Genomic DNA, 23,410 nt, shown 5'->3' on the forward strand with positions numbered 1-23,410 from the left:
GAAAACCAAAAACCAACCAACCAAACAAAAAAAAAGCACCCCAAACCCACTCTTCTGAAACTGCTTTAGTGTACTGAGCTACACGCCATGTCCTCCACCCCCATGGAGCTGCCAGGGGTCCTACACTGGCACAATACCAGAACAAGAGGGACAACACTGGGGACAGTGTGCTCTAGCCGTTTTCTGGACTTAGAATCTATTCCAGAACTGCTTTCATCGCTCTGAAGACAAGAGAAAGTTCTATGCCAGAGGGAGATAAAAAAAACAACCAACCAACCAAAGGAAATAAATAAATAAAACTGCAGCAGGTCTTTTAAACCTGAAGAATGCTAAAGGCAGGGAGAGGGACTCTGACAACACCCCGGAGAATCTCCCTGGAGGCTATGAAAAGTGAGCTGCAGGCATTTCCTGAAGCTCCTACTAATATAGGTCCTTGGGTTGGATTCTGTTCTGGAGCAAAGCTGCCCTTAGTGCAGCTAAGGACATGTCCCCACCCCCCGCCCCCGCTGCCCCTCCCCTCACCAGTGTAACCGCAGCGCGTGGAGGAAGGCCGAGAGGCCCTCCATGATCAGGAGGATGGCCACAGTGAGGGTGGCAAAGGCAGCGAAGATGAAGAACAGCGCCAGACTTCCTGCCAAGCTCTTCACGCTCAGGCCGATGTGGATCACCATGGTCCAAAGTACCTCAGACAGCTCTGGGGACCGGGGAGACACGACATCTGGTTCAGTTTGGCGAGAGGCACTGTGGGTCCTGCACTCCGCTCTGCCGCCCCTCACCCGGAGCGCTCCTCGCAGCCTGGCTTCCCACGACCTTAGTGGGACACTGTGCGTCACTAGCTACCCTGACAGAAGTGCTGATGCTCCCACCTGGACATCAGTCTCCCTGGACTTAGAATCTGGATAAGCCCAGAGCCTTAATGTAATTTCCTCTCTCTTTAAGCCCCCCACCTGAGAGAATGCCCCAAGAAGGGGAAACCATAGTTTTTTGTTTTTGTTTTTTTTTTTTTTATGGTGGCATTGGTTAACGAAATCCATATATACAATGGACCACTGTATTACTATTGTATTACTCAGCTATTTGCGACAACGTAGAAAACCAGTTTTTGATCTGAGAGAAATACACTCACGAGCATGAGCGAGGCTGAGGGCCCAGAGCCGCAGGTAGGAGGCGGTGTTGGAGATGCAGCCCAGGCAGTACTCGATAGTATGGATGGCCTGGTAGACCATGGTGTCTCCAAAGTCGAACTGGTGGGAGGAAACAGAGAGATGATATAAGGCAGGGAGGGGCATGTGTGAAGGTCTGGGCTGTGGCCACATGGCGCTTTGGGCTCCACGGGCCAGGAGCCCAGGAGCACTCTCGTGGCGATTTCAGCTATGCCGTCCCCGGAAATCCTGCCTGGCTTAGCCCCCAACTGGGACAGCCCCATTCCTCTCCATACACTACATTTTAATGAGCTACATCTTCATGAGAGTCTTCTCGGCACATTGTTTTCCTCCCTGCTGGGCTGTGAGCTCCAGTGAGGGAGTTAAGAGGGCTCAGAGAAGACGACTGTCTGGACCTCTGGACCGGGGACTCCAAGGACCTGCTGCTGACTTTGCCCTGGCTGGTCCCACCTTCTGGTGCTGACAGGGAGCATCCCTCTGTAAATAAGCCAGGAGGCCCGGAAGGGCTTCTCCCTGGGCTGTGCTTCAGGACACAGGCTGGAAACTGCCCAGAGGAGCCTAAACTTCTACAGTCACTGAATTTAGTTTCTACAAACTGCTGGGAGCAAGACAACTAACTTCCTTTTCCTTTTGTGACTTCTGAACGGATGACACAGGGCAATTTTGGCAAGTTTTACCAATTCCTATTTGGACAGTTGATTAAGACCAGACAGAACATTTATTGGTTTTTGTTTCTGTTTTCCTCACACTTCCTTTCTCCCAGTTTTCCTTTCCACATCAAAAATTATTTCCAGAATAAAAAGGTAGGGCTGGAACAAGCACACAGATGTTCTAGAAGCACCAGGTGCATTCCATGGCCTCTCACTCTCCCACTGGAGCAACTGACAGCCACTATAGAACAGGAGGTGGTTCCCTTCTGGGGCTCCTCCCCACAGCTCAGACCGGAACCCCAGAAGCAGAGGGCAGCTGCCCAATGGGCCTTCCCAGCCTGCCCTGCCCCCAGGTCAGAGTCTATTTTTCACCACAGTTTCTTTCAAGACTCACATGATTCCACACCCAAAGGACATGAGAATTGCCTTGGGAAATCCCATAAGGGCAGGATGTAAGAAGGGACTGAGCTGGAAAAGCATGAACAGCCCTGGCCTCCTGGGTGTGCCGGGTGGGGAGAGGGGCCAGCTCCAACGCACCGTTTTCCCTCACCTCTGACTACACCGAGTATTGCCGGGCTTTTCTTCTGGAACTGGCTCCTCGAGCCTCCTACCTACCCTGAAAACTAGGGTAATCCTAGTTACCTCAACCCCAACAACGCTGTTAGGAGCTCTTTCCCACCACTGCTGCTGACTGTTGCCTCAAAGTCCACGCTCAGAGGAAAAAGAGGTCCCTGGCTTCCAGGACCAGGTCTTTACTCCCAAGAGCTCTACCAAAGCTGTGACTGCTGGGCTCCCTCAGAAGCAGCCCCTTCGGCATTATTTCACCTCCAGTTTCTCCCATTAATAAAAAGGATGGAGGGGAGGGAGGCAGCTTCCCTTCCAGGCATTACGCTTTCTCCTGTCCTTTGTTCCCAACTTCCTGCTTTGTAACATTGGGCAAGTTTTCTTATCCGTATAATGGAGGAAGATAATGGGATGAGAATTAAGGGAGTCTGTCACTCAGATCCACTGACGAGTCACCTATGGCTGACCCCGAATCCCTGCGGACTCCATCTCCATTCTCTATCTGCTTCCTCACTGCCCGTCCGACCCTCACTTGCTTCTCCCTGGCTTCCACGTGCTCTGCTCCACAAACCGGCCCTTACCTTCTCGTCGTGATGTCTAACACTCTGTGTCCTGACTAAGCCTCTGGTCACTGTCACCTTTTCCTCCTCCCTCTTAAGATACTCACCGCCCCTCAGTTTTCCTCCTACCTCTCTGGATGTTCCTTCTCGGTCTCCATCTTGATTCTTCCTTAAATGTCAGAGTTCCAGCCTCAGCCCTGACATCTTTCTGTAGCAACGCCACTCAGGGCTTCAATGGCCACCCCTAGGAGTGACACCTCCATTTCTACATTGCCCATTTCCAACTAGCTGTGCTATGTCTCCTCCTGGGATACCACAGTGCTTCGAGCTCAAAGCCACTCAAACTAAGTAGTTGCTGTCCTCTGACCCCATGACCTACTTCTTCTACTCCATGTCCCATGTCTAACACACTGTCACTACTAGTGCCCCAAGCCTGGTAGTCGATATTGAATCTTCACTCACTCTCTTCACGCCTACATTCATGAAGGCACTGGGACCAGTAGCTTTTACTTCTTCAGTCTCATATTGTTCCCTTCCTTTCCAGCTCCCCCTGCAAATGTCTTACTTCACTTCAGGCCTCCCTTCTTTCCTGACTCACAACAGACTAGCTGGTCTCCATGCCTCCAGACTGTGTCCTGTCTCCAATCCGATATATCCTCTGTCCCCAGTAGGGTATTCCAAAAATGCACATGTGCTGTTACTTCTACCACCCCCTGACAGCCTCTTGTTGTCCAAACACTCTACGGCTCTTTTCTGCCAACCTCTAGTCTCATCTTTCACCAGACTCTTGACTCTGAGCTTTAGCCAAGCTGAATACTTGCTTATCCCCAAAGCATGATGGGCTCGCAAGCCTTTCTGTCTTTATGATAACTATATGTACTCATGGTTCTGCTTCCCTTCCTCCCTCCACAAAGACTCCTGCTTGGCCAGACTAAGCTTAGCAATAATTTCCTTAGGGGATCCTTTCCCGGTCTCCTCTTCCCCACCCCCACCCAGTGTTGGTCAGGTACCCTATTTCTGTGTTCCCACAGCATCCTGGGCACACTTTGATCAAAGCATCTGTCACCCAGATTGTCTTCTCGGTTTGCTTGGGAGTTCCTTGAAGGCAAGGACTATGTTTTTCTTCTTGCAGTTTCTGCAGCACTAAACAAAGTGCTTGGCACATGCAGGGTAAATGAATGGATGGGTGGGATGAATGCATCTGGTGAGATGGCATGGTAGGAAGAGGTGCCACTGACCCCTGCTGAATGGTTACAGCCTTCAAATATTTCTGACAATCAACTGGCCTGGCCCTGGTTTGCAACCAGACCGAGTGCCCCCCAGGGAGAGGAACTGCTGTTTCCAGTGGGCTGAAACAATGACCTGCATGGAGCAAACAGGTTTTCACAGCCAAACCAAATGGGGAAGTTCTCGAGATAGGCTGAAACTAAAAAAAAATCTGCTTTGTTTGAAATCTTTAGATAACTGTGATAGTTATCTAAATTTGGCTGTAGAAAACTAGACTGCATCTGTGCCTGTTAAGGTGTTATGACTCCTTAGGAAGCTACGGGAAGCCGAACCCTGGAGGGAGCTGGGGATCCAGAGACTGGGGTGGCTGAATTACAGTCCATCTTGTTTGGATGTCCAACTCCCCTGGGATAGGGCTACTAATAGGGACTGTTCTGACAATGACCAGGGCATTGGGAGCCCAAGTAGGAAGACATTTAGACAGAGCGTATTGTTGGAGGTGGTGTTACTGGGAGAGGGCTGAGCTCCTCACTGACATGGAACACACCCCCACCCGGCCCTTCCAGGCAGTGACCGCACAGATGAAGGGTCCAGAGGAACTCAGAAGCTCCTGGATGCCAGCGCAGGAGCCTCTCCAGCCTTCAGAAGACTGAGCACTGTCTGTTTTTACACAGAAGAGCAAAGATTTTCCCATTCCCATTCCTCTGCCCCCTTAGAGAGGACCAGGAGAGCCAGGAAAGGGAAGGGTTCATGGGTATAGGTATTTTAGAGAGAAGTTTTGGGGGAAGATGCAAACAGTGCAGCAAGGCCTTTCAAAAACCCAAGTCTAAATCTGTACATTGCTAAATGAATTATTGCTGAGCTAGAAGGCCTACTCCAGATATGCCTGAACATTTAGTTAACTTTCTATTCCCTGTTTTTTCTCTGTGTGTGGCTGGTATAATATAAAATCCTTTCACGCAGATGGATTTTTTTTTCTGGGATGCATCCAAGAGGCAAAGCCTTCTTTTGAAAGCTGTCTACCTCCCACCTGGGTCACACGGAGGTAGAGCTGAGCCCAAGCGAGCCTCGCGGTTCTCACTCCAAGCATCATCAAGCTGATGAGGGCAGCGGGAAGAGGGTGGCTACATCTCAGACAGGGAGGAAGGGGGAGCTGTACTCATAAGCACTCAGAGGAGCAGGGGAGAAACAGCTACTCCCAGTGGCAGAGCGACCATACATAACGTCAAGGAGAGGAAGGCAGAGGCCAGGGGGATTTAACTCCCAAGGGGAGTCACTTCAAGAATGCCAACGCAGACATTACTTGTAGCTCCTTTCAAAGCCATTCTCAGAGGTATTAGATCAGCGAAGTCAGTGAAACAAAGACAGAGGTGACCGACATGAGATGCAGTTAATGGAGATGAGCTTTTTCAGAACATGGGTTCACGAACTGGTTAGAAATGGCCAGTGAGATGCAGGATACACGAGTGTCATGTGTGGCCCCCAGATGCGGCAGGGTCAGCAGAGTGATCACAAGGACGGGAAGAGAAGCCCCAGATAAACATGAAGGCAAAGCAGCTTGTTTCTTACCACTTCATCCTCGGTAGGCTTGAAAACACAAAGTTACACTTAGTGGGAAGCCACGCCACACACAAGGTCACAAGTCACGAACACAAGGCTACTGATCACTTCTTGGGGAGGACTGTTCATGTTAAACGGTCTAACACGTTGGAGGCATAGCACATACGGAAAGCAAAATCAGCAGGACTGACAGCATTAAGAGACCTGTTTTTAAAAGGCACCCCAACCCTTTCAATTGTTTAAAAAGTTATTCGCATAGTGGAAGTGGTCAGTCAGACTGAAAAGCCCAGTCACCTGGGTCCTCAACCTCTATTCTATATGCTTTAAAAAAGAATATAATGAATGGATGAGATTCAAAAGTTCACTTCAGAGGCTTTGTGGTATAAGTGGTCAGGCAAGGAGACTGGGTTTTAAAAAAAAAAATTGAGCTTGGAGGTGGCGGTGTAGGAAAAATGTAGCTTGGCCTTACTACTTTTCACTCTCCCTGTAAAAAGTAGGCAAATGACATTTTTAAAAGGCTCAAATAAAATCTCTGCAACAAGAGCACATCGGTTGGATAGGACTTCAAAAGTATCAGTGATCACAGTTCCAACTGGAACCATCCTTGAAAGGGACAAGGGATGAGGGCGCTGTCACAAGTGGGCTGTATTTCCAGTAATAAGAGCTGGGAAGCTGGGGCCTACTTTGCCTTGCTGCCCAGGAAGCAGTTAGTAATTGAGACTTGCATGCAATTCAGAGTTTAAGAAGCCAGACAGTAGGATACAGCTGCTGCGGGCTCTGCAAGCAACACCTGGAGTTTAGAGCAGGGGCCCACTGGAAAAAGCTGTGGTGCCCTAAGAGGTCCAGAAGGCGGGCTGATCATTAGTATTAGTATTTTCATTTTTCAAGGAGAAGACTGGAGTGAGGCCACTTAGGTACACAAGACTAGGGCCGACCTGAAGTAGAAGGAGAGGAAGCCCACTCCACTGGATCTTACCTCTTCTGCATCTTCTGAATGGGTGGAGAGCTGGTCATGCTGAATAATCTCAGCATCCTCCTCTGTCGGTCCGTTGCCCACCCTGATCCCACCAAAGTTGAGAGTTCCCTACACAGATGAACAGAAAGAGTAGAATTTGCCTGGGCTTTAGTGTGACATTCTGTGAGATGGGGAAGGGCGATGGTTAGTACATACAAACCTCAGAAAAGCATGTATCCTAACAACAAAAACAGAACCCACTGATCGAATGACTAAATAAAAATAAACCGCTGTTTCCACCCCAGTTACCATTACCCCAGCCCCAGCCCAACTACAATTACCGCCTCATCCTGATCAGAGGAAATATGCAGTTCTGCCTGCTGCACCAAGAGACATCAACCAACCTTGCCTCGGTCCATGTTAACTGAGAATCCTGCCTAAATAGAAAGCTTAACACTAACAGACTCTCGAAACAAGTGTAGCTCTATCTGCAAAGCCTTCAATGGCCTAAGTTTTTCTGGAACTAAAGATTAGACTTTCTAAGAGGGAGGGGAGCCAAATGACATGGTGATTGTAACCTGGTCTGATAAGCTTTCAACAGGAGCCCAAGAGTTCCAGCAATCTCTCCAAGTAATGTGCTGGGTCTCTGCTCAGGAACAAAGGACTTCCTAGGTCAGGGAAGGAAAAAATACTTAATGTACATTAGCTTGTGGTTAGAAAATACTGAGTTTAAAAAAAAGAAAAGAAAAGAAAACAAGGCTCCTTTCCTTCAATGGAAGATTCTGCAGTGTTAAAACAACACTTTCACAGGCATGTGGGTAGGTGCTGATGGAGTATTTGCTTCTCCTCACTTCCCAGGCATAGTTTCCAGCAGCGTCTCCAGAACCAGAATTTCTAAGTCAACCTGATATGGAAAAGCTTGTGTTTACTGAGGCAAAAGGACCCTTTGGGTACAAAAACCAGGCAGAACTGGGATTAAGTCTGACTTATATTAATTAGTGCTAACCTGCCACAGAGTGAAAGGAACTAAAGAAATAGCTCCTAGAGCTACTTCATACGGTTTCTTTCCAGAGAGCCGAACAGGATAAGAGCTGGAAGACTGCTCTCCTGCAAAATGGCCTTGTGGGCAAGCAGCACAGTGCAAGCAGGATCGGTCTACCGCCCTGCGGTCCCACTCATACCTTACCCTGTTGCCACAGCTTAACTGACCACCAGACCTCAGTGTCTGGGCAAATCCTCTCTCTCCTTCTGGCAACGGTTCTCATGTGGTGGTCAGAGAACCAGTTGCATCAGAATCACCTTGAAAGCTGCGTTTCATTAAACAGAGATTCTTGAATACTACCCCCAGAAAGTATAAATTTAGTAGGTCTGGGGTGGAGTCTAGGAAATCTGTATTAAAAAAATATATTCCCCCGGTACAAAACTGTATAATCAATCGACTGTCTATTAAAATTGAAAATGCAGGCACACGCACAAAAAATGCATATGCAATATGCACCCTTTGAGATTCAGCAATCCCAGCCACTGCTAGGAATTTGCTTGTGAAAGGTACGTGGACAAGGATGGTTCTTGCACTGTTATTTGTAATAGCAAAGAACCGAGAACCACTAACACATCCATCAGCAAGAGAGTGATTACATAAATGCAGCACGTCCAACAGATAGTCTGTGGCAGCGGCCCCCAACCTTTTTGGCACCAGGGACTGGTGCTCCTATGAGAATCTAATGCCTGATGACCTGAGGTGGAGCTGAGGCGGTGATGCTACTGCTGGGGAGCGGCTGCAAATACAGATGAAGCTTTGCTCGCTCACCCATGGCTCACCTCCTGCTGTGTGGCCTGGTTCTTAACAGGCCACGGACAGGTGGCCTGGGGGTTGGCTGGTCTATGGAAAGCTAGGCAACTATAAAAAAAGAATATCACTATAAAACAATCTCCAAGATATACTAAAATTTTAAAAACCTAATCAAGGGGCAGAAGAGTGCTACAGTTTAAACACAATTCCTAATGTGTTTCAAATATATATGTACATCCACATATATACTTATGTCAGTAGATGATATACATGCTGACATACGTGGAACATAATTTAGAGGCAAAATTCTGTTAGCAATACCCTTGAGGAGGAGAAGGGTGCTGGGGACAGGGAGAATTTCGCTTTCAATATTATCTGCATTTTTTTGAATTTTTATAAGAGTTTATTTGAGCCAAACTGATAAAACGTGCTAGGGATCAAGATCTCAAATTCTCCCTACTGCTTTAATTTTATTTTTTAATGTCAGTAGGGGATTGTCTGGGTCATGGAATCATGGGTCATCTTTATTTCTTCTTTCATTTATCTGTTTTAATACCTCGAGAAATACTTGAAGTGAAGTCAGATTTGAAAACCACTGAAGCAGCCCTGGGTGCCTCCAGATCATGCAAATGTTACACCTGACAACCCTCAAAAGGTGGACTGAGACGGCAACAAAGGGCATGGGTGACAGGGGAGGACTCTGGCGTATTCTGGGATGGCTCACAGGGTAGATGAGGCAGGCTTCGGACTTCAAGGCTCCTAAAGCAGAAGGCCATTTCTGAAGTTTTCTCCAACCAGAGAATAAAGTGAGGGGCAGAGAGGTTAAACCTCCCAGCTAGACACTAAAAACTGTCCCTTCAGAACATAGGGAATGAGTTACGGGAAAGGGGATGAGACAGACACACATCGGCAGAAAAAAAGAAAAGAAAAATTAAACTGTGATACGCGGCTTACAGACAATCAAGAGGGCATAGAACAGAATGAAAACAGATCAGTGTTCATATCCTCAGCCCTTGGGGTCAAGAATCCAGGGCCCTTGTTATAGAATTATCATCCTGATGCTTTCGGGCTGCTCTCCAGATGTTTAACTAAAAAACCAGCGGGCTAAGAAGATCCTATGAATGTGCAGGTTTCCAGATCAGGGACTTTTAACTTGGATAGCTTCTGAAAAGAGGATGCCAGATTTAAAAGCATCAAGACTGACACATTGGAAGCACATCTTAAGTATACTAAGACTAGCAGAAAAAAGAGCACATTGAAAGAATGTCAATAAATTGAAAGTATGTGCTTTAAGGGATTAAAAAATTTTTTTTCTCATAGGAAAGGAGGAAGTAAGTCTCTATTTAAAATAATTTTAAGCAGCAACATTAAAATATCTTAATTCAAAATATCAGCCCTTTTAGACTCATTCTAGAAGGATGATTATAGTAGTTTTATAAGTTTAAAATGATCAGAAACATCTAATGAAGGAAAAGGTTATCCATTTAAACATTCTGTTCTCTTTTAAAGGAGTATGATGCTACTTAGAACACAATAGTACATGAGTAATCACTAATGGTGAGACTTAGAAATCTTATAGATTCATTACCTAGAATAGACTGGACTGATTTGATATTAGAGCATTGTAAGATTTTTGGTTAAGAGATGTTTTTAAGGACCAATATTGAAATGCTTAACATTCAAAGTGCTAATACTGAATCATGAGTTAGTATTGGAAGAAGGAAAGATAAAAACAGAAGATGACTTTATTACACCAGAAGTACAGTATACACGAGACACATGGCAGAATGGAGGTCTCAGTGGAATAGCTGAGGACCTGAGAACTTCTGAGTCTCTCACAAAAAAGTTGACATGTATAAGCTTCCACTGGAAAGAGAGTAAGTCACAGCTAAAATGGGCCAAATGTCCAAATGTCATTCTGAAACAGAACTTTAAAGCGTTGGGAAATCAATTCAAGAATCACAGAGATGTTCATACTCCATGCTGAAAAATCATCGAATACATGGTCACAAAATACAGACATGAAAGTGGATGAGTCCAAGAGCTGCCATCTTGGATTAAGATGATGGGACTCGGAGAAGGTACAACAGCCACTTTGCTTCCATAAACATGACTGTACTTACATATTTGAATAGAAATTTAGTAGACCAATGGCAAAGATGATATCAGAATCTACTCATAAGAGGTGGAAATCTTTTCTGTCATCTTCTTGATGAGTAACAAGGACATACTTCCCAAGAGCACACATGTCCCATGCTCTCAATATAGTTAAAAAGAATTCTGCTGCACTGTTTGCCACCTCTTGAAACAAAACGTGATGGTTTGTTGGTTTTAATTCACTCACTGTTGCAGCCGCTGCTGCCTCTAGTCCCTGTTGGCTCGGGGTTGGGCTGACTGGGACCTCCACAGGTTGCCCTTCCTGATAGTGAATGGAAGAAAAGAGGAAGGGAGACGGAAACGAAAGAGGGAGGGAGTGAAAGGGGAGACGAATGGAGGGTACATGGAAGGATGAAGATGGTCAGAAAAGGAGAAGGAGGGTCTCGTAACTCAGCTGCTCTCCAACAGGAGCAATACTCTAACAGTCGTATGAGAGTCATGCAAAAAGGTCTTTTGGGTTTTACCAGGCAGCATCATATGTAAGAATTATCGCATAGCCAGAAATGAACATTTGGCAACTTAAGTGTGTGTGTGTGTATAGGATTCATATGCACATATACATTAAGTAAACACAAGTATTTATGCTGCTTTTTAAAAAGAAAAAAAAAAAATCAAAGTTCTTCAAACCAACTCTTTTTCCCGGATGTTTTGGTTGGTCAAAGTATCATTGTCTCATTTTAAAAGAAAACGTCTCGACGGCAGCCCTGTGGTTGCCCAGGCAAACCACATGAGTGGCTGCACCCAGCTGTAGCTCTTGCAGCCTCGCTTTGGCTGACGCTGCTGCATCTAGACAGGCCCAGACCTGGATTTTGCTGAGCACAACATGAGCAAATCGTGACCAGGAAAGGTAAAAACTTATGACTGATTCTCTGTACCCGAGCTACTCAAAGCTGAATCCAAATGTCCAAGCAGCAAAAACATGTTTGTTTGTTATTTTAATTTCAGCACTCATGCTGAGATATGACACAAATGCATTTTAAGAGTATACAGACTTATGCAAAATTCATTAGCTCCAATGAGGAATTGCCTTGATCTTTTTTTTTTTTAAAAAAAAGAGAATCTCTTAACTTTCAACAACAGAAATACACCCACCAAATGCTTCCTCCTCAAATACTGATGGCGCAGCACCAGTGGTTTAAACAGCAGCATCCACGGTACACACAGCAGCGCGACCACTACCAGGAAACACTGAATTCCTTTCTGCAAAGTAAGAAGGACAAGAGACATCACATTGATCAAACATGCACTTTCGAATTTCAGCACAAATTTCCCCTAAAACAGTACTTTCTTACCGATCTGTGAATAACGCTATCCAGTTTCTCAAAATAATTAGCAGATGTTGTGGCAAAGCCCAGGAATTGTCCCATAGGATGTGAGTTATTATCTAACACTTTCTAGATACAGAGATTACAGTAGACCCTCCCAAGTAAAGAGGATGGGTTGAATTTAGATCTGGATATGTGGACTGAAAACCAAATACTACAGAAAGGGACTTTTTAAGGCTTTTTTAGGGTCACAAAAACATCTAACTTCCTGATCTAGGGCAACCACCTAAGACAGTCCACTTCTGGGCTGACGCACCTGTCCAGAATACAGCATTGAATTACCAGACTCGGGGTAGGAAAAGAGGAACATGTTTATGAAATGGATCAGAAGGCTTGGTGCTTTCTTAGATGTATGAGCGTCATAGGCCGTCCACTTGTAAAAAATAAGGATAACCAAGTAGCCAAACAAAGAGGTCATGAAGATTATTTCGGGAATAAATCCAAAGTAGATATTCAGGGGCTTCCTGAAATAACTAAAAAGAGAGAAAAAATGTGAAAGGTGAACAGACTCAGGGTCATTCCTATACCAAGCATAATCCTCACTAGATTTTCTCCTAATGGTCCCTCATCTTTTCATCACTTGAAGAAGCAAAAGCCAGAAGCACTGGAGGCGACAGAGACAAGCAATACTACTGTGACTTCCAAACTTTTGGACCCTGGACAGCTGCAGTAGCATTACCATCATTCTCCCAGGAGAGAGACTGGGAAATCTAGTACATTATGAGACCACAGTTCATAATTTTATATGAGTTACACAGCAAGGGAAAAAATAACTTGTTTTGATGAAAATTACATAAGGTTTTCTCAAAGATTTTTACTACAATCGTAAATTGTTAACAGACTAATATTAAGTAAGCCTCATTTAAGAACGTGCAATTTTTATAAAAGCACTTTAATGCAGAACGGGGTTCTGAGTTACTAATTCTTCCCCAAAGATGTTGTGATTTCTTTAGGCAAAAGCATTATCTAAACTACTCGCATTCAGATGACAGAAACAAAGCAACTCACGTATGGTTGAAAAGGCTCAGGCTGACACCAAACATCATGTGGATGATACCAAGGATAACAGACATCTTCATCTTAAAGGAGTTGAGGAAGCTCAGTTTATTGGTAGCAATGTTCCAAATCTGTCACGACCCAAAAACCAAAGAGGTGTTATACAGAGCTCTCAGATGAAAAATATTCACCTATTTTAAAAAAGTTTTTTTTTTAGTAAACATACTCCCAAGTACCTATCACCCAACTTCAACTGTTACTTACACTCATCTTACCAACTCACAGTCAATCTTGTTTCATCACACCCCCAACCTGCTCCCCACCTCCATATTATTTTGAAGCAAATTCAGATATAATATCATTTTACCTGTAAATATTTCAGTACAGATCTCTAAAAGGTAATGATTCATTTTTAAAACATGACCACAATACTGTTAGCACACCCCAAAGCATTAACAGTAATTCTTTAATATCATGAAATATATAGTCAATATTCAAATTTCCTTAACTGTGTCTAAAAAAAATTTTTTTAAATTTCATTTATTCCAAGTAGGGTCCAGATAAAGTTTCTACACTGCAATTGTTGATACAGCTCAAAAGTCTCTAATCTATAGGTTTTCCCTCCAGCCCTCTTTTTTTATTCCTTACAAAATGTTTGTTGAAGAAATGAGGTTAGTTATCTTGTAGATGTTCCCACAATCTGTTTTGCTGATCACATCCCTGAGGCACTAGCATTCCATCTACTTTTAAATATTAATTGCCTTAAGCTTTGTCCCCTGAGGCCTGAATGCTTGTAATATATTTTCTGACAGTTCTGCCTACACTTGGCCATCAGATTACATTTTCTAAGTTGTGACTCTGATGCAGTCATTTCCCTGAGCCAAAACCTCCCCCAAACTCCCACTGTCATCTCTAAAGTGCAAACTCTGTAGCCTGATAAGCCTGATCTTCAGCCATTTCCTGAACTGACCTCTCCACTAAGAGCTCATCCTCAGTGACCTCTAACCTGAAAACTTATGACCGGTTCTCTCTTCCAGCCCCAGACTCGCCTGAAAATCACCTCTACAACTCCAAAGTCTGTACCTGGGTAGCCCACAGGCACGACAAAGACATCTACCCTACAAGCATCAAATGAAATGTCTGCAAAAAAAACTTGTTAACTACAGAATATTATAGAAACATTAGGTAATGTTATTATTAGACTCCGAACTACTTGAGGGCAGGATCTATGACTTAAAATTCTGTTTCCCCCAGAAGGCACTATGCCTTGCAGACAATAGGGATTCAATAAACATTTGTTAAATGCATATGTAAAGTGTTATTAAACCTCTCCAAGCTTCAGTGTCTCTATCTGTAGAATAAGGATAGCATTACCTCCCTGTTAGAATTGTTTGAGGATAAATCAGATATGCTTGGTAAACAGGGCTTGGTATAATGCCTGGCCCATAGTAAGCATTTCAGTAACATTAGCTTCTATAACAATAAAATAATTAACTTGGTATCTCCCCATCTCTATGCTTTTGCCCACACTTCTCATCTGTAACAATCTGAAATATTTTTTAAAGGTGAGATTAATTCCTATTTTTTACAAGAAACCTTAATCTTTCTAGTCCATAATGATCTGTTTTTCCTCTGGAATTTTGTAATCCTTACTGTTTAATGTTTATTCTTAAATTCCCCTCACCCCCTTGTTAAAGCACATAATACAAAAGATTTGATCACACTTTATCTGCCTAAGTATGTGAAAAAAAAATTAAATTCTGGGATAAATTCTTGTAAGTATGTAAATATAAAAATGGAAATCTAAACCCATGGGAGAAAAAGCTATTTCTGCTTTGTTAAAACTTCTGTGAAAAATAAAAACCAAACTAAGTTAAATAAAACAAATTAAACTCAGAAGGAGTCTTGAAAATCAGTCTCCCCAGAGTCAATATTATTAACTATCTCTGAAATAAGCAGTGAAGGAAAAATTATTTGGCTTCAAAGCACTTGGGTCTTTTATGGCTCGAAAGTACACTAGACAGATGAACCAAGTTTTTTCCAAAAATATATCAACAAAAAACCCAAATAACTATTTACTTTAATTCTCTTACTTTAGGGTCACAATTTAAACTTTCAGTGTCAGACATATAGGAAAGAAGCGCTCTTACTGGATCGATGCCGAAAGGGTATGGTCCACCAAAAACTCCAGGGATGGCTGGGTTCAGCTGGAGCACAGGGTTCCCCCGAAGCGTCTCGTCCCTACCACGTTAGGAGGAAAGTTGCACTTATTTTTTAATGAACAGAGGGGAACTACTAGGGTCCAGAAACTGATCCCAAAGAAACTAGTAAAGCTATCTCATCTCTTCAACAAAATAGGAGGAACTAGCATCTGAGACGAGAAGGGTTTGGAGATTAAAAAAAGAAAGAGAAGAAAGAAAGAGAGAAAGAGAGAAAGAGAGAGAGAGAGAGAGAGAGAGAGAGAGAGAGAGAGAGAGAAAGAAAAGAAAGAAAGAGAAAAGAGAAGGAGAGAGGGAGGGAGGAAGGAAGGAAGGAAGGTTGGTTGATTAAAACACATACACAACCAAGCAGGGAATCCGGGGAATCTGCTTTTAATTTACACAAAGAATCAATATGCCAATTTATAGTCTCAGTTCCTTCATACTGCTGAATAAATCACAAAACAATTCCCAGGCTGGAGCACAAATAAGAAGAGACCCTGCATTAGTCTCAAACAGAAACATTTTCAACCACCTCCTAAAGAAGTGTTAGTTTACCAACTGTCTGAAAAATCAGAGCTGAATATGAAAGGAATAAGCTTTGACTTTTAGCTTCTTTTGCAACTTACGTCCAATTATATATATTGAACATTGGCCGTACGCTCCAGGATGACCCGAAGACATTAAGAGACTTGGAAAAGCAATCATTGTAGATGAGGCCAGTGTAGATGGAGAACACGCCCATCAATAGGATAATGTATCGGCCACTGAACACAGTGCTAAACATCTGGGAACCAAAAGAAAGAAGTTAATGAAATGTATGTACTGTAGGTCACGCTGTGACAATGTTACTCTGAATATGCTAGACCCTTCCTCTCACACTACTTTACCCTGTGTCAGGGGTCAGCGAGCTTGAAGTAAAGAGCGAAATAGAATGCTAACCAGAAACTCACGTTCACAGCACGTGGCCTTTTTAGTGTTAAAATGAACATAACTCCTCTATAAATTCATGGACCAAAGACTTCCAGATGATACTTTTCATAATGAATGCTTGAGAAATTATAAAGTTGTTCGGTCTAATGCAGATGTAACTCAAATATTACCTCATTCTCATTCTTCTGGGAGAGGATCCGGCTCTCTCTTAACACCATCCATACAGCAAAAAGGGTCATCAGAATGCCATGGCCAAAGTCCCCAAACATCACAGCAAACAGGAAAGGGAAAGTGATGATGGTATATGGAGCTATAAAAAAAATCAAAGGATGTCAGATGGGCACTAGACTTATCGGGGAGATCACTTCTTAAGGTATATAAATGTCTAATCAGTATGGTGGACACTTGAAATTAAGAGAATAGTGTAGGTCAACTGTAATTTAAAAACAAATTAAAAAAAAAAAGAAACCAAATGAGGAAAAAGACAAATATAGAAAACCACAGCAACTCCCAACACGTTACATTCCTCTCCACACTCTAAGAGCAGCACGAGGTGACTTATTCCCAAGCTGCTGATCAGACAGAATCTCAGAGAAACTCTTTCCTGGTGGGATCTGCACACCTCACAAAGCAGCTCCGATGGCATCTGAGCTACTGCTAGCATTTTAAACCAAGAAAAACACAGGAAGTGAAAGTTTTGTCTCTAGCATTGGCAACACTGTGGTTTGTTCTTTGATTCCTGTTTTCTAACCCCTGGGACACTGGGGCAGGCTGGCTTTCTTCTCTTGTGCATCAACCACCTCCCAGTTGAACAAGGCTACCAGGTGAGTGGGAGAAAGCCCAGAACCTGGAGCAAAGTAGGTCCTCAGAAGGCTCCAGCTGAAAATGAGTTCTCAGACTCCTGATTTAATAATTAATTCTGTCAACAGGGGAGAAATTTTCCCTGTGCCTAAAATGGTCAATAATTGCTCTATTTTCCCTATCTAACCTGGAACAGAGAAGCCGTTTAAAAATGTCAGATATTTTAGAAAAAAAATTTTGTTTAAAGCAGTTCCTGCAAATGGTATGCTAAAGGAAGACAGGTATTTTATAGTACATACAGAAGAATCCAATCCACTGAGTTCGTTCCTATAAAAGCATCTTATTAAAAAAAAATAAGATTTTTTCTGCTGTTGGATGGAAATTGAATGAGATGATTTCTATAATTCTTTTTATTTAATAATAAAATTATGAAAATTTTATACAGTCAAATTTCCATTGTTTAACTTTCACTTCACAATCAACAAGTTTCTCTAAATAACCTGTAAAGCCGCCTCTTAAAAGGAGTGCCCCCTGGTGATACGCCTCACTCCCTATGTCAAAATGGGCACACCTTACAGGAATCACATCTTTTGTTTTAAGTCTATAGCATTTAAAGTGAGACATTACAAGATAACAAACAAAAAATAAAACCTCCAGAGGGAAATGATTCAAGCTTTTTTACCTGGATTTATCTCTCGGTAAGTTCCAATCCCATAAGCGTCTACTATGTTCTGAAAGCCACATGTGAACTTGTTCGTTTTGTTATAGGTGGGGGGAGTCTGGTTTGTCTGCATCCTGTTCAAAATGGAGGGCACGGTGGAACCACTGTGCTCCTGGGGAACAGCAAGCACAAGGACTGAGGTTAGGGCATCCTCCCGAAGGGCCGCGGTGGCTGCACGGGCGCGCGCATTTGTCAAGACCCATGGAACTGTACACGTAGAATGTGTGTGTGTTTGTTTATGTACGTTTTATCTCGATCTTTCTCAGTTTTTGGAGAAACTAAAATTAAGTATAAAATTTACAATGAAAGATTTAAAATAAGTCTTGGGAAGAATTTCCTTCCTGTGAAAGAAATTTTAAATGAGTAACCAAAGAAAACATGGAACCCCTTTCTCTGGAGACATCGTCATCCGCTTGCTCCCTCACGGAGAGAGCAAAGCATATTCTCTGTCTCTCCTCCGTGCACCTAAACGCCCTAATCCCTTGTAGTCCAGTTTAGTCAAAGTGGCTGGCTCACCGCCAGATCCAAAGTCTCTTCTCTGGAGGTCTTCTTCTTAGGTGAAAACCTTTATTCCTTAGGAGTTCCCTCCTCACTAACCATGCCTTCTCTGTCTCCTTGCTGGCTTTTCCTCCTCTGCCTATCTACAAACATTGATGGGCCCTTAAGGTTTACCTCCTACTGTTTTGGTTCATTCATTATAATTCCTATTCTTTCCCAACCATGCATGGTTGTACTGTATGTACTTCCTGCCTTTGTCCATATTGTTTTCTTCTCGATTGCTGTCAACATCTTACTCATTCTTCAAAGCCCCCGTGCCACTTTCTTCCTGAAGCTTTTGTCTGATCATCTTAGCTGGAAAAGCTAGCACCCTCCCTCCATGCACATAAACCCCTCTTAGCACAGACGGTCTTGTATGCTAGCCTCTCCAAGTAAACTGTAGGATACTCGAGGGCTTATTTTTTACATTTCTACCTAGATCAGTGCCTTGAACAGGGCAGAAGCTCTAACTACTAAACAGGACTGCCAGGGTTATACTACAGAAGTCGTCTAATGGACAAAGAGAGTGGATCAGGAAGTTGACATCCTGGTCATGAGCTACCCAGAAGAATAATGGGTATATAATCAAGTCATTTAATCTTTTTTGAACTGTTGTTTCCACCTTTGGAAAACAAGGATACATATATGAAATGTATTGTCAGGATATGAGATGAGTACCAGATAAATATGTTAAAGAACTAGGAAAGTAAAAATGCCAAGAAAATGTAATTAATGTTACTGCTGATGGGAAACTCTTTTCCTGGACATAGATAGACTGCACTGCTGGGGGTACTCACCGTGCCCCTTCTGAGTGCAAACTGGATAGAGTCAAGGTCAGTGACAGGGCACCAGACCTCCGCAATCAGGCACTTCTGGGTCACGTCTATGTTGCACAGGTTCAGAGTGTGGTAGATGGCCTTCATCTTCCGCACTTTGATGAACCAGACACGGATGTTCTTAGCAGCTGCCTGCAGAACCCTCTGGCGGTGATCCTCTGTCTGATTCAGAACCTTTGGAAGAGAAAGGAACACAGGAGGGACCCTTCTCATACCAGTCTCAGATTTTAAAAGATGAATGGCAAAGAGGCACAGCTTTCTGAGAAGGGTTGCTGGGGATTTGTTTTTTCCTTTCTCTGATGACAATGGCTTCTTTTTCTTTTTCTTTCTTTCTTTTTTTTGCCAAATTATAAGAAATTAGAGTTCCAGTCACTAACATTCATTTTTGTTTAGTTTCAAGCTCAAGAGAAACCTGAGAAAATGCTTTTTAGCTTTTCTCTATATATTTCATCTTACTACCAAATCCATGGCACAAGGTAGGTCATTGGCTTTTACTAGGATCATTAAAAAGTGATGACTTTCTATGTGAAGCACCGTAACTCAGCATCACAGACCCAAGTGTTGATTAAGTACCAAGTCTAAACTTAATGATAGCAAGCTGCAGAATCCCCTGAACATAAGCCAGCATCAGGGAGCCGAAACAGGAGACAGAAGGCACCGGGGTCAGGAAGACCCAGAGGCTTTAGAGGGGACTTAGACTGCCACATACCACTGTCATCATGGGGCAGATCAGCCTTTATCTTCTGGTCAGGCTTCTTGGGGAGGGAGGGGATGTTTCAGTGCTGATCCTCTGAAAACCAGTACAGATTCCCCTCAGAGAAATCATACTTCCAAGACCATACTGCGAGGAAGGATCAGGGACACTGTACATTCTACTGCCTTGTTTATCGCCAAATATTTAATATTTCAATAACAGAAGAGGGGCTAAGCCAAAACTGGGCAGGCAACCCATCACTCACACTTCTGCATGAGAACCTATCTTGAATCTCTATAATTCTTTGAAGAGGAAAAAGCTACATGCTAACCATTTTAGCATAAGTCTCTTCAAGTCCATTTAGAAAAAAAGTAGTAAGTACTCCCTGAAAAACTGTCTTGGGAAGTAGAAGGTGACTTCCATGGAGAGGTTTAAAAAAAAAAAGCAATGGCATACTAGGGAAATTCTTAAATCACTTGAGAATAAAGGAACAAAGCTGCTTTCGCTTCTTCTGGCTGTTGACAATTTTATCATTGCTATTAAAACTTCTGGAATGACGCTAACTAAATTGCAAGCAATGTTCTATTTGCTTTTCTCTCTCCCCATTCCCCACCCCACATATCACTCCTTGGTATTCAATCTCTTTATAAAGTTTCAGTTCATACGGCTGGGTTGCACATGCTCTTTAAGATCTACTCATAAGTCTGGGAGGGGATAAGACAGTCCTAGAACCCAGACTGCACTAATATGGCCTATCACTCACCAGCTGTTTTGGTTTAACAGATAAGTATATCTCAAAGGAGCCGGCAATAGGCCAAGATGGTGGGTCACATACAATGAGAATTGGAGGGAAAGATGAGGAAAGGAGTTGAAATGGGAATTACAACAGATCTTTGCCAATTTTGCCACTGCTGGAAAGAAATGCCTTCGGGGTTGGTGTGTTTATTAATGTTTCAAGGGGTAATAATCACATTCTTTCAACAGGGAACAAAACTCCAACTGGCCACCCTTCTCCTCCCACATATGTATAAATCATAACTCCTTCCTTAAAACCCTGGGACAACCATAGTGTGTGTAAACCACACACACTGCGATTTGGTAAAAGTCTTGTAACACAATCTCTTTGTGGGTACAGAGTTACTTTACACCAGGACTCTGGCTAGATTGTGTGGTTAAGACCCAAGGTGACCAGAACTCTTAACACCAAGATGTTAAGAGTGGTCGCCTCTAGAGTTACAGTGCGTGTGTGTGTGAGGGCGAAAATGACTTTATACATATATCTGTATTATTTGACTTTTTGTCTTAACTAAGCATACTTTTAAAATTTATTATAAAAAATATCTGACTCACGAGGAGGGGAACTGAATACTCTAAATGACAACCATTGCAGACGCTCAGCATTCCTCTCTTGTTTGAGGATGATTCATGCTATTTTTAACAGTCATTCACTGAAACTTTTCCCCCGCTCCTGAGGGACTTTTGTTTTTTTGGCATCCCGAGTGGCTGCAGGTACCTAATAAACTGTGTTTCAAGGAAGGAGACTGGTCTTCTATTTCAGTATTTCACAAAACCAAATTCCCTCCCGCCACCTGTGTACCATTTGGAGATCGTCAATCCTGGTATTAACTCCAGACGCCATTTCCTTCCTCTCCTGGGGTGTCTCAGGACAGGGGTAGAGCGAGGCCCGGAACCTGGAATGTACAGACACAGCCTGAAGAACACAGAAGTTTCCTAACCTATCTTATGTAAATAATCTCAGAAAGTAATCCTCATTTACTAGAAAGGCAAAAACAGGATTAGTTCAGGTTGACGCACTAACCCATAATGATTATTTATGGAAAGTGGCCTACAGACAGACCAATAACATTTGAATTATCTTGACATTCTCCGTAGCTATTAAAGTCCCTTAGATTTAAAAAAAAAAAAACCTAAAAACCAGTAATACAAGTTATATTAGGAAAATGGCACGGAAGAAAGATCTTACGGGCAGAATTTCAGAAAAGTTTAAGGGCACGGTGCCTGTGGCACGCTGCTGGGTATGCAAACCCACTGTCCCAGAACAATGTGCCATTTATAAATCATGAGTCCTGATTACTTTTTTTCAAGGAAAGGAAATTGTGGTTTTGAGAGTACTTTAAAAAATGAACTTAGGCCATTTTTAATTGTTTAAATTAGCCTTAATGTTATTAAAAGATATATTCACCATGTCAAGGTAGACTAATAGGGTTCGTGTTTCATCATACTATATTAAAGGCTTAAGAGTTAGGCGGCATGGTTGCATCCCCGGGGGGGGGAGGCACGTTTCTCTTACCCCTCGCAGATTTTCTTGACTCTGTTTTTCAGCTGATCGCCTTGGAAGAAAATAATGAACACAGACTTGTGCACGTAGTCACCCTAGACCCCAGAGCAAAAATCAAGCGTTCAGACTTCTGATCTGGAAGAAAACTTTTTAAATAACTTACTTTTTTGGTGATACAGAAGCAAGAACCCTTTAAGGATATGGCATCCCCGTACTTTAACCACAATCCTCCACCTACTTCTTAAGCTCTACTATAATAACATGTTATCTTTAATAGTTTCTGTATTTGTTTTTAAACTCAACCAAGGGCTTGACGCAGACTCTAAGATGATTCTTCTCTTAGCACAATTTATCCCTATTTACCAATTCAACTTTAAACCTTACATTGCCTGAATGGCATAAGTACAGAGGAGAGGAAAGAGAAGGGAGCCATTCCTGTCCGTTTCCATGCTTAGAAATTCCCAGATAAAAGGAACTGGATAACTATAGGAGACTGGGGAGAATGTTGATGTAGAATCTCTTGATCCACGCTGGCTAGATTTTAGGGGGAAGGGTAGAGGGCAATCCATTCCAACTACCAAGTTTATACCTAAGGTCTGATGCTAAGACTGGAAGACCAGAAGAATAAGCTCTACAGGGTGTTAACCAGGCTTGTCTCTGGTTGCCTGTATTTTCTCATATTCCTATAGTTTTTCTAATAAGAAAACAAGCAAACAAAACTTTAGAAGGATAAAAGGGGATAAAGAATGAAGAAAATCAGTCTCTTAAATTCCTAAATCCTCTAGGAATAAACTGGAGCACATTTGTGGCACAGCTGCTCTGCTGTAGCTATCCAGACCCCACTTTCCTCGATTTGTTGATAAAATAGTTGCTGTTGCCCAGAAACTTCGCTGGATACTCCTGAGCACAGCGCCACATTAGGAGTGACTGCAGACTGCAGTGTCTCCACCATCAAGAACAGTCTTTGGTAAGACTATACAACTGCTCTTCTGGGTAAGGGGACTCGCTGTAACCTAAGTGTCGCCACACTCCCACTCGATACCGCGGATAAAAGCCACATACTGTCACTGGATTATTTTTAGCTGCATGACCACCCACTCTGAGAAGCCTCATGATTGAATCTTTCTTCTTAGGTAGAGCAAAGAAAACTAATCTAAGAAATCTAAAAGATAATTTAAAACAGAAAAACCCACTTCAGACTTCTAAATAATACTAATACAAAAGTGAAGTAAATTATTTCCAGAACATTTAATCTTCTTTGCTTATGACCCCTGAAATCAGGACTCACCATACTCAGTGTGGGTTCATGCTAAGAACTCTGTTCCATTATGTCAAATGCTAAGATGTGAAATCATTTCTATTTTCTAAAGCATTGGGTGGGGAAGAGCATCCTGTCTTGTACGATATGTATTTTCAAACTAAGTTTCTAAATCTTCCAAAAA

General features: G+C 42.9%; 1 protein-coding gene across 5 annotated transcripts in view; it reads right to left on the minus strand.

The window, feature by feature from the left end:
- The window catches only part of ATP6V0A1 (ATPase H+ transporting V0 subunit a1), a 50,893-nt gene that overhangs the window by 6,903 nt on the left and 20,580 nt on the right, over window positions 1-23,410 (minus strand). For 4 of the 5 annotated variants that reach the window (XM_011381208.2, XM_011381205.2, XM_011381206.2 and 1 more), the window contains exons 8-20: window positions 21,981-22,063; window positions 21,267-21,360; window positions 18,937-19,149; window positions 17,564-17,714; window positions 16,251-16,390; window positions 15,777-15,934; window positions 15,100-15,190; window positions 12,962-13,080; window positions 12,210-12,426; window positions 11,721-11,828; window positions 6,701-6,808; window positions 1,127-1,244; window positions 523-694 (exon numbers count right to left, since the gene is read on the minus strand). In XM_011381208.2, coding sequence (XP_011379510.1) covers window positions 523-694; window positions 1,127-1,244; window positions 6,701-6,808; window positions 11,721-11,828; window positions 12,210-12,426; window positions 12,962-13,080; window positions 15,100-15,190; window positions 15,777-15,934; window positions 16,251-16,390; window positions 17,564-17,714; window positions 18,937-19,149; window positions 21,267-21,360; window positions 21,981-22,063 — 1,772 coding nt within the window. Of the gene's footprint in view, window positions 1-522; window positions 695-1,126; window positions 1,245-6,700; window positions 6,809-10,815; window positions 10,891-11,720; window positions 11,829-12,209; window positions 12,427-12,961; window positions 13,081-15,099; window positions 15,191-15,776; window positions 15,935-16,250; window positions 16,391-17,563; window positions 17,715-18,936; window positions 19,150-21,266; window positions 21,361-21,980; window positions 22,064-23,410 lie in introns of all 5 variants that reach the window. The other variant, XM_023523913.1, reaches the window with a different exon arrangement.

This window comes from Pteropus vampyrus, unplaced genomic scaffold, assembly GCF_000151845.1.
Source record: "Pteropus vampyrus isolate Shadow unplaced genomic scaffold, Pvam_2.0 Scaffold432, whole genome shotgun sequence".
In the NCBI taxonomy this organism is placed as follows: domain Eukaryota; kingdom Metazoa; phylum Chordata; class Mammalia; order Chiroptera; family Pteropodidae; genus Pteropus; species Pteropus vampyrus.